The sequence below is a fragment of the Gordionus sp. m RMFG-2023 genome, chromosome 3 (assembly GCF_954871325.1).
Source record: "Gordionus sp. m RMFG-2023 chromosome 3, tfGorSpeb1-WG-v2, whole genome shotgun sequence".
Lineage (NCBI taxonomy): Eukaryota > Metazoa > Nematomorpha > Gordioida > Chordodea > Parachordodidae > Gordionus > Gordionus sp. m RMFG-2023.
The window spans coordinates 49,124,599-49,136,596 of NC_088777.1; the positions used below are offsets into that span (position 1 = coordinate 49,124,599).

The 11,998-nt window shown below is 26.3% G+C and overlaps 1 protein-coding gene across 1 annotated transcript; it reads right to left on the minus strand.

Moving 5' to 3' along the window:
• Positions 1 to 1,921: 1,921 nt before the first annotated feature.
• LOC135926363 (golgin subfamily A member 2-like) lies at positions 1,922 to 11,932 on the minus strand. The gene is made up of 8 exons (XM_065462214.1): positions 11,820 to 11,932; positions 11,315 to 11,437; positions 10,810 to 10,905; positions 10,440 to 10,535; positions 10,092 to 10,194; positions 5,273 to 5,379; positions 2,571 to 2,658; positions 1,922 to 2,311 (listed from the first exon to the last, which is right to left on the minus strand). Exons 1-8 carry the CDS (start codon positions 11,919 to 11,921, stop codon positions 2,121 to 2,123), a joined length of 906 nt encoding a protein of 301 aa, XP_065318286.1. The 5' UTR covers positions 11,922 to 11,932; the 3' UTR covers positions 1,922 to 2,120.
• Between the last annotated feature and the right edge of the window lie 66 nt (positions 11,933 to 11,998).

Consider the following 11,998-nt stretch of genomic DNA (forward strand, 5'->3'; position numbering starts at 1 on the left):
ATTTCATATACTTTTCTATTCCCTATATACGAAATGGCTTGAACTGTTTAAAATGCAATTGTTTATTCTCGCTAAATATCTGATTTCTATAGTTTCCTATAGGCTAAGTAAATTAAAGATTGTATAAAGTAAATTTATACCACGATGAAATATTTGTATCGTAAAGAAATTATCTACCTTTCATAAAAATTTCAAAGAAACAAGGTCATTATACTTTTTAAAAAAAAAATCCACAAAAAATGACACTTTTTCCAAATATTTGGCAAATTAGTGGATTTAAACGAATTCGAAAATAAGCTAAACAATAAATAAAGCAAGTATGTGAAAATCTACCTTCTTACTCATATTTTAATTGGTATGATTTATATTGAGAAATTAGCTTGAACAAATCTCAAAGATCGCGAACATTTAATTTATAATTTTAGCGGGAGGAGGGGGGGGTGAAAATTCTAATTCAAAATTGGGTAATTCTAGCAATTTTTTTTTAAAAATATCAAAATTTAAATACAACGAAATTCTTATTTAAATTTAAGGGAGAGAAAATGATTTACGATTTCATTTGCATTTTAAAATGATAATGAATTTTTTGTACTTTATTCTTTGCTCTGCTAAAATTCCAGATAATATAAGCATGTTAAAAACACGTAGAATATAAATTTCTTTCATTTTTAAAGAGTATGGAATATTGATTACTTTGATTTAAATATTCTTGTTTAGTGAGTGTGTATATATACTCTTAGTTACCTACATCAAAACGGTAAGCGGAAAATAATTCCCCAGAATCGATTTTCTTAAACATTTTATAGGTTTTTTTTACTATTTTATTAATTTTGTAACTTTTAATATCTTAATAAACTGGGATTTGTTTTTCCGGGGAATTATCTTCCTAAATTCCATCATAACATTTTATTTATGTAAAGTCTTTCAAGATCACAATTTTCTCAGAGAAAATACATTAAATTTTTTATCCTCTCTATTTCCAACATAAATTTGGACATTATATCAGCAATTAAATATGACAAATCTGTGAAATTTGGCTTATGATATGCTAGTGTTGATTTCCTTTTTTTTGCTATTTTGCCGATTCAAAACATATGCTGGATTTATTGGCTGCTACCGAACCTTCTATAACATATTTTTTTAAGTGTCATTAAAAAGAAATATCTTGTCAATATTGTGCCAACTTCGAAATATACCCATTTTTATAATAATATCGGCAAAAAATGGGTGCTAAATAGGCTAAAAATATTAGGTTTTTTATTATTCTCATTTTAAAAAATAAAATAAATATGGAATATAAAAATGTTTGAATGAAGATGTCGGTCTTATTTTCGTATAAATAAACATAATATTTTTTATAAAATATTTTATAACAAAATGCACCAAAAAATATTAATTATAAAATCATTCGTATTAATCATTTGAAATATAAATAATAATATACAATTATAATAAGATATTTTTTCTCAAAAAATTTTTATTTCTTAAACGATAGAGTACCCTAATTGACAAGTTGTAGTCCCATTAGTATATAGTAACCGCAACACCGCTGCATAGTAAAATATATCTCTTTAACCATAAAATGCCGCCTGAAAAACTTAAATGGAATCATTAGGTAAATTTGGGGGTATATATAAGATATAAAAATGTGTGAAAATAATATATATATTATAATATATACACAATAATTTAAATGTTACAATTACAAATAAAAAGAGAAAAATTTAAATAAATCCTCTCCTCAATATATAAACGATTATTTTAATATATAGCGGCAGAGAAAAAAAAAATTGATAGCTACTTATATCATTATAATTCCTATTATATATTTTTTAAATTATAGAATTCCTTTCATTAAACTAATGGCACAATAAAGATTTATAGCTAGCAATTTTTCAAAAAAAATTTTTTTTTTATTTCATGGAAATTATAACATTCAAATTTTTAACAGTTATAAATTTGTTATTTCGTGAGCATAAAAGGAATGATTTAATTTAAACACAATTTAAAAAAAATATATATATTTAAAATCGACACGATACTTAGTTTACGCGAAATTCAGCATCATTTTTTTGCTAGGCAGAAGTAGACAAAATATTTCTCATTTAATCTAAAAACCATTAAATATGTTTAACGATTCCTTGGCAACATTTGCAAGCGGCCAAATGGGCTTCCGGCAAAGTTGAATGGAATTGGGAAAAGGTGAGTGGAGTGGCTGATAACGAATCTGCATTCAAATAATTATCGTGGTAGGGGGTACCTGTTCCGAGGAGATCCAAGATCTGGGAGGCCTTAAGACCGAGTTCTTGGGCTTTCAAATATATAAAATTAACAATTGGAAGGTTTTTTTAATTTTATGGATTTATAACCGTAGCATAATTTGTAGAGGATAGTTTTTTTTAGAAAAATACTGGTGTCCTATAGGGGATCGGACAAATAAAATTATAGTAAAAATTTAGATGACTATCTGTAAATCATATATATTTAAAATTATAAAAAAATAGGGGTGTTTACTAAATACGTGAAATTAAAATCATTCACCCCTCCAAATTAAAATATTTTTAATTTACCGAATTGAGCAATTTCGGTTTCTTGAGGGTGACCAAGGGTTTTAGGGGCGTATAACGATAAGAGCTCTTTGAAATCGGATAATTTTTCCTTTTTTTTTATAAAAGAAATAAAAAAAAAAGGTTTGTAAATTGAGTTTCATTCATTCATATATAAATATTTCTCGATATAAATCAGAGGGGTAACATGCCAATTTAGTTTCACGTTAACGATCTGCGTCGGGCCTAATTTTTCAAGCCCGGCCCGTCGCGAATTTATTTAAATCTAGAAATTAATTTTTATAATAACTCAAATAAACGATATATGTTATTTGGCGTCTACTTTCTATAAATAAAATCGGGATAGGTTAATTGGGAATTTGGATATTTCTTCCATTTTAGCGATTTTTTTTTTAATTTTCAATTTAAATACAAGTATTTAATCCTCTAGTATCTATTAATATTAATTTCAAATTTACTTTAAAAAATTTCTAGGAGATATAAGCCATGTTCCCGATTTTTAGCGATTTAGAACGGGAACCATAAAATCACATATATTTTAAAAAAATTTATAAGGCCTGACCCGGCCTGAATTTTCTTAACTACTTTTGCATATCTCTTTCACGGTGTAAATAAAATAAAATAAAATTTGAAATTTCTATTATATATTTTAAAAATATATGTGTTTCATTTATTTATTAAAAATAAACGTGTCACCAGCTGATTTGTTATACAACGAAGCTTCGAAATGCATTTTTAATGAATGCCGTCAATCCAATGTTAATAAAAATATTAGGTTCCAAAGTTAATATAATTTTTAAGAATTATTTTGATTCCCAATTAGAGAAGGCAAATTTTTTCAAAAAAATTATTATCTTTTTTTTTGAAAAACTTCTTCTTTTTTTTCCTTTAAAATTACGGATTTGGCTATTTTACGGGAGAGAAAAATTAACTAATAACTATTATAGATAAACAATAACCGATAAAGTTGCCCCTCTAGAGGGGACACTTTTATGATAATAATTAAGGATTTGCCTAATCATGATCGTAAATTCGTCCACGTTTCTGATTGGTCCATTTAATAGTTGTAAATTAAGATTGCATCTTTATATATTGTTTAAATATTACTTGGGAATTATCTAAATGCAATAAATAGAAATAATAATAAAAAAATCGTGTTAGTAAATGATATCAACCATTTTGACCGAAATGGACGAAAATACGATCAAAGGAGGCCCACTAATCTATTTTGAGATAGTGTGTTTGATTTAGATTTGCTATAATAAACTTCTTAGTGTGCGTGTTGTGTTGTCCTAATTTTTGATTAATTTATTCATATTCTTTGTTTAAATCAATTTATAATTTTTGTTTAATTTGTGTTATTAAATTTTTGTTGTGTTTTTTTTTATTAATTATTGTTCTCTTATGACCAATATTTTTTTCCTCGATTCTATATCATGGACCATTTTTTTTGGATAATTTTTTGTTAATCTTCTTTATTTTGTTTTGGTATGGTTATACAGGCATCGAACTGATGAATCAGATGATCGTCGGCATTGCATCTAAGGCATCTTCTTTTTCGTATTTCTTGTAAATGGTTGAACCTTGTAATCCCTTCTAAAGAATTTTGAGAATCGAAATTTCCTACCCACATTTAGAAATAAATATATCAACGTAATCTGAACAAAGTGCGACTTAAAAATTATGAGTTGAGATTGTGTCTCCGTCACAGGAATTTAAACAAAATTTATAATGGAAGAGAAAAACAAATAGCACTTAAATAAAAACACAACAAAAGCTAAAATTAATAACACAAATTAAACAAAAGTTATAAATTAATTAAACAAAGAATACGAATAAATTAATCAAAAATTAGGACAATTTATTATTTTCATTATCTTTTTTTAAATACATTTTACCAATCCGCGAATACTTGTTAATTGGCATTTATACAAATATTTTAACTTTTATAAATTTACATGTCAATTAAACAAATCATTGGTCCACGATGTTGAATCGAGGAAAAAAATATTAGTAAAGGACAATAATAAATATAAAAAACACAACAAAAGTTAAATTAATACGTGCCATACACTTTTTATAGTAATTTTAGTTTTAAAATCAGAGTTGTATATTTGCTCAAAATAAAAAGATCTAGATCTCTTTGAAGATCGTAAAATTTGAAGATCTTTTATTTTTTAAAAATTTTGTGTATGCGATCAACGATCTTCATGATATTTATTTTTTTACCCCTTTATTAAAAGCCCAGATGTTTTTCAATTTTATTAATATAATATTTCTTTTATGTTTTATACCTCTCCTCCTGCCTTGATGAAAATTGAAAAACATTTGGGCTTTTAATAAAGGGGTAAAAAAATAAATATCATGAAGATCTTTGAAGATCGTTGATCGCAGCGATCTTCAAAGATCTACACAAAATTTTTAAAAAATAAAAGATCAAATTACGATCTTCAAAGATCTTGCTCAAATTTTTGAGCTAGATCTCGCTCAAAAATCTTCAAAGAAGATCTTTTGTACAACTCTGTTTAAAATAACTAATTTTACGATAAAGAAATTATTGAGTGGCCAACCATTTTTTAACATTAAATGAGGCAAAAGAGGGGTAATTAAACCGGAAGATTTGGGTAAAACGCTAGAAACCGGAAGTCATCGCACACTAATAAATTAAAATAGGCAAAAAAATATATACGCGTAGTAAAAATAACCCTTATGCGGACATGTTGATTAACCAAACGCGTTAAATAGCTTTCTCGATCCTCGTTTTTCTTGTTGAGGTAATTTCTTTGAGCGTGATAAATGGCTATATATTCACCTTTAAATTCGTAATTGAAAAGTTTTTTTTTAAAATATTTATTTTTATTGAATTAAATTAAATTCGGGGGTTAAATGGGCATTCATTTTGTGAGTATAATGATTATTTTTTTGTCACGATCAAAATGGTGGCTGGTTGGTCATTTTGAATATAGAAAAACCCTAGCCATGTTCTAGTCTTTAGTCATACTATGTCTATTAGTCATTTTCTAGTAAAAGGAGTTGTTAAAGTAGTGAGCTACTTATAGCACGCTACTTAGCTACTTTTTATAAAATATAATGAATGTAATTATAAACCAGAGTTGTTAAACACTACTTTTAAAAGTAGCGCGCTACCGCTATCACTATTTGCCAAAAAAGGGAGCGCTTAAGCGACTATTTTTTAAAAGTAGCTTTGGCTGCTTTTTAAGCTACTTTTTATAAAAAAAATATCATGTAATTGTAAGTAAATAATACGTAAAAATCAACATTTATAAATATTTAAATATTGATATTTTTGATTAAAAAAATTTTTATGTAATAAATCATTTTTATTTTTTAATAATACAATCATTTCAATATTATCATCCCCAAGTCTAAAGCGACGATCAGAGAGTATAAGTTTCGTCTTACTAAATAATCTCTTAACACTAGCACTTGAGGGCAATGCAGTATTTAATTTTATATATATATTTTTAATATAAGAAAGATTATTTAAAAAAATACTCATTTGAGTATTTTTAGATTTAAAAAGGGAGTCGAGTAGATTTTCAATTATACTATCTTTTATTTCAAAAAATTATGAGTGGAAGTCATTTTTGTGGTTGTAACTAACTATCTTTGTTTGGGATGAGACTATTCAATTTACCATGAACCTATCACGTTGATCTTTAGCATCATAGGAATGGATATATGGCCAGTTTAGTTTAAAATTGGGATGAATCATTGCAGCTAATGCATTATCATAATTGTTATAGATTGGGGAATCTAAAAGTTACAAAAATAGTGAATTTAAAATATATCTTAATCATAAAATTTTATAAATATTTTAGCTTTTAACTTTAAGTTAGAATAAATTATTCAGTCAAAATCAAAACAATATAAATTTTATTTACCTTCTCTCAATACCTTTTAACATAGAATCTACTAGGTTCTGGCATAAGATTAGATTATTCAATCTTAATTTTGTAGTTAGGATACATAAAGTGGGAACATAATACCCCATCTCCATATTGAACTCAGTATACCATGCAATCAAATTGATAGCATGTTTTCTGGATGAAAGAAGGTTAAAAAAATGAATTTTCTCTGTTATCATGCTGGAATTCAATATATTAACGCTGAAGAGCATTCTTTTATAAAAGAGTATACAGAAGTAATTCTAATTAATAATTATTCATTTCATATCATTTTAATTTTTTAGGTTATGCAATATGTGGCTCTTTCCCTTGAAATTTTGGAAGGTGAGGATAATATGGAGATGGGTATCATGTTCCCACTTTAAGTATCCTAACTACCAAATTAAAGAGATTGAATAATTTAATCTTATGCCAGCCCCTAGTAGACCCTATTTTAAAAGGCATTGAGAGAAGGTAACTAAAAATTGATTTGATTTTGATTGAATAATATTGATTTAAAGTTAAAAAATTTTATGATTAAAATATATTTTAAATACTCTATTTTTGCAACTTTTAGATTCCCCAACCTCTACAGTAATGAAAATGTACGAGTGGCAATGATTCATCCGAAGTTCTTTTTTGGCCATATATCAATTCCTATGATGCTATAGTTCAACGCGATAGGCTCATGGGCTAAGTTTAATAGTCTTAACCCAAACAAAGATGGCCCAATTACATCCTCGAAGACATCCGATAATAATTTTTTTGAAATAAAAGAGTGTATAATAGAAAATCCACTCGATGCCTTTTTTATATCAAAAAATACTCAAATGAGTATTTTTGATACTCTATCTTATGTTAAAAAAAATGTATATAAGATTAAATACTCCCTTGCCCTTAAGTGCTAGTGTCGAGAGATTATTTAGTAAGGCAAAGCTTATACTTTCTGATCGTCGCTCTAGACTTGGGGATGATAACATCGAAATGATTTTATTATTAAAATTCAACAAATTACCATAAATATTTATTTTATTATATAAATTTTTTTTATAATCAAAATTAACTATATTTTAATATTTATAAATGTTGATTTTTATATATTATTTACTATACAATTACATTATAAGCAAAAAATAAAACAAATTTATTTCTAAATTTTTAAAGTAGCTTAAAAGGTAGCTAAAGCTAATTTTAAAAAATAATAGCTAATAGCGAGCAACTTTTTTTTGACAAATAGCGATAGCGCGCTACTATTAAAAGTAGCGATTAATTACTATAAATAGTTATTTTTATTACACAAATTTTTTTTATAATCAAAACTACCTATATTTAAATATTTATAAATGTAGATTTTTATGTATTATTTACTATACAATTACATTATAAGCAAAAAATAAAATAAATTTCTTTCTAAATATTTTTTATAAAAAGTATCCAAAGCTATTTTTACAAAATAGCATAGCGCGCTACTTCTAAAAGGTGTTTAACAACTCTGAGAATGAACGCCCTAAGAAAAAAATTATGATAGCCACGTGTCACCCATTAACTAATTTTATAAAATTTCAATTTTTGATCTTAAGAATCCAGTATAAATCTGACCATACGTAAATGAATAAATATATCGTCAGCTGAGAATTATAGTGTTATATATACAATTTTTAAAAATTTTCCAGAACATTTAAAAAAAATATTTTGATCGATAATATAATAATTCAAATAAAAGAGTATTCTTATATATTGTAGACGCGGAAGTAAGGGTTGGCATAATTAAATTGATAATTATTATGAAAAATCATTAATTAAATCAATTTTCTTTTTTTTGTTTATTTTTTTAAATAATTAAATAGTTATAAAAATAAATACATTTTATATTTACCTTTTCTTTCCATATAATTTTTAATTACAATTTTGTATGTTGTGTGAATAATGAAATTGTATTGATTTTTTATGTAATAAATTCCCATAAAATTTTAGGAGATTTATAAAAAAATCCCTAACTATGATTCAGCTCAGGTTACGGTTCAAATAGAAATAACGGTTTAGATTCGGTTAGTAAAAAATGATAATATCGATTTAGTTTTAACCTTTAAAAACCGGTTCCAAGCCTTTCGCGTACATGCTCTGTTAGAATTATGTAAAATAAACATCATTTTTTTAAAAATTTTATCACTTGATTCTCTAAAAAAAATAATAATATTGAACCCTGTAATAACAATTAAAATATTTTTCAAGATTCTCATCTGTAAAATTATACCTTATAAAGGAGGAAGAATTAACTTTAGTGCTTAGAACACTTCTATATGCTTACTTGGGTAGCTGGTTCTGTCAAATAGTGATATTTGAAAAATATCTAAAAATGTCAGAACCGATTATTAATTATCTTTGAAAGAGTTAAAATATCAAAAGGTTTTCAAACAGGTTGACCGACATTTATAGAGGTTCGGTTAATAAGAGCGGTTAATATTGGTTGAGTCCAGGGTGGGTTTGAACCTCTTGTCTATAGCCATTTTACCCCGTTTAATTAATATTTATTCGATATCTTGCCTAATTTATACACAAACAAAATATTAGTTAGAAAATAATTAGGGCTATGCCGACATTAAATATTGGATCGGCACCGATATCTCGAGTTTCCCAAAAATATCGAATCGGGCCGATACCTGTAAAAACACGATTCGATCTTTTTAATTTTCTTTTTTTGTTATTTGATGTATATTTATTTTACATTAATAATATTTTCTAAATAATTTTTTTTTAACAATGTAAATGCACAACACCTCTTAAATTTTATTTATTTTTTAAAATAGATTTATAGTATTATTTTAAAAGTTTTTTTGTAAAAATAGATATTTATTTAAAATCTTTTAAAATAATGCCAATTTTATTATTTATACTTTAAATAAAAGAATTTTTTAAAATATGTTATCTGAATTATGGAAATATTTTACAAAAGACAAAGATAATTTTGCAAAATGCGTTATCTGCGGAATTCTATCGCGGGGAGGAATAATGAAAAATTCATTTGATACTATCAATATCCGCTGTTTTAAATTATTTTATAAAAAAAAATTAAATTAATTGTATAATTCGATTTTTTGCATAAAAAATATTGATTTCTTAATTACAATTGGTTGGAAGGAGGGTGGTGAAAAATCAATATAAATATCGGATCGGTTTTAAACCAATATCGGATCGGATCGGTGAAAAATATGTGGATCGGCACATCCCTAAAAATAATAAAATATGATTAATCAGTAAAATTTATTTATAACTGGTCAAATACTAAATATTGATTGATAACACGTGATAAAATATTTTTATATAGTTAAAAAATGATTTATTCATAAAAATCGATGTTTAATGTAATAAATGCATGTTTAAGTAATAACCTTGCCTTGGGGAGTTATTTATTTATTGCGCATATAATATTATAAAATTTGATTTAAGTTTAAAAAAATCTTAATTTAATCAAATAAATCAATTTTGTTGATTTTTATATTTAAAATAAAATTATGATTTATACCAACCCTCTATGGAATAATATCTGGAAAAAATAGCATTTTGCAAGATGTGGAACACTATAATACTTAGCCGAAATTAGAAATTTTTTTTAAACCTATACATTCCGACTCTCCCTCGAGCAGTGTTATCAAATGTTCCAAGCCTTCATTGCGTTCTTTCAGATCGACGTTCTCTTTCACGGATCTCTTAAAACGTTGCTTATTTTTTGTTTTTATTTTTAAAGATAAAGATGACTAATTATTGCATTCTAACCTTAGAGTAGAGTCCCTTCAAACCAGCGATGTAGTTTATACACGAGGTCTACGGGCCGGTCCAAATCAGCCCCTGGAAATTGTTTGAAAAGGTTTATCGCCCCAACCCATATAATTTTGCAAATAAGATGTCCTGCCCGAAATAATTTTTTAAAAAATATTCTTCCCATTATCAAAAAATAATATTATACTTCTAATAGAGAAAAGGCATCCTTTTGAAGTTCGGTTTCCTTCAAAGATGCTATGTACTGTCTTCTAGATGGCGGTAATTCTGGGTCTGGTGTAGACTTTTTGTTAAAAAAAACATAAATAAAATTTAAAATTCTTAAAAGGAAAGCAGGAAAAAAATAACCGATAAAGGAAAAATATGGATGATGGGTGTTAAAATTAATATTTAGTTATAAGAAAAAAATAAAAATATTTTATAATGGTCTGAGACTAGTCCGTATGGAGATGTTAGTTCTGTCCACGTTCAAAACTGGCTCCTAGTTTGGTCGGATGTAACAAGTCAAGTGCAAAAGGGAGGGCAGATATGAAAATTCAAAAAATTTCAAGATTTACCATTCTGCTTGTATCAGCGCTCGAACAATTGGACAGGTGGTCTTCGTGTTTTCTAGCGAGCTTTAAATTCTGCTCCCGTAGGCTATTCAATTCTTCCTATAGCATATAGTAAATAATTATTATTCGTTTTCGTTAACCATAATACATTAAGTTAGATTGAAATAGACTTAGTTATTGTAAGATGAAGAAAAATCTGACTTGAGCAATAACCCTTCTTCTGACCGTCTTTCATAAAATTGATAAAAAAATATTAACGTATTATTTTGGCTAAAATTTTAATAAAACTCATGATACTAATATGACCAACCATGAGATGGTTTTAGGGTGAATATGCTTTATATACATTATATTATAATTAGTACGGTGTTCGCAATATTGGAGATCTAGTATTATTATTTTTTTTAAATTCATTCACTAACCCCCTCCCAGGTAGGACCAAAGAAATTATTTTTTAGGACCAATGTGATCTTACTCTCATCTATTTATAGATATTATCGTTATTAACCTCAGTTTCCTTCAAACGCATTTGCAATTCGAGATGCGAATCCGAAGACTTTTCCGTAACATCCTGAGATAATTCTTTGACCTGTGCCATCAAATCGGTTATTTCTATTCGATTTTCCTCGACCTTCGAGAAGAAAGAATTATTTTTTTTAAAAAAAGTAAGTAAATAAAATAAATATAACTTTAAAAAAAAATAAATAGATATTTTTAAAATAAATAATTTACATAAAAATAAATAAATAGAGATAACCCTGATATTTTAACCCAACCCTCAATAACTTAAAGGAATAAAGAAAGGAAGAGCAGTTGATTTCTCCTCCCCCTATTTCTTTTAAAAAAAAAAATATCGACAAATGTATCTTAGAAACAAATCCAAGTCGATACAATTTATTGTTTCAATATTTATTAACAGCTGTGCATATGGATAAGACAGAGCGTAAAGAGGAAAAATAAATATTGAAGGATAATTTATTCGTTTTTATTTTAATATTTTTCTTTTGTAAAACTTTTTGGTTGAGAGAATCAACGTGGGTAGTGGCGTGATGGAGTCTATCTTTCAGATCCTGCAACGCGTACTGTTGGCTTTGTAAATTGGAAGACATCTTCATATTTTCCTCGCTCTTTAAGAGAAAAAAAAAATCTGATTTAATATTGCGAATAAGATTCTATAAATATTATTTTTTTA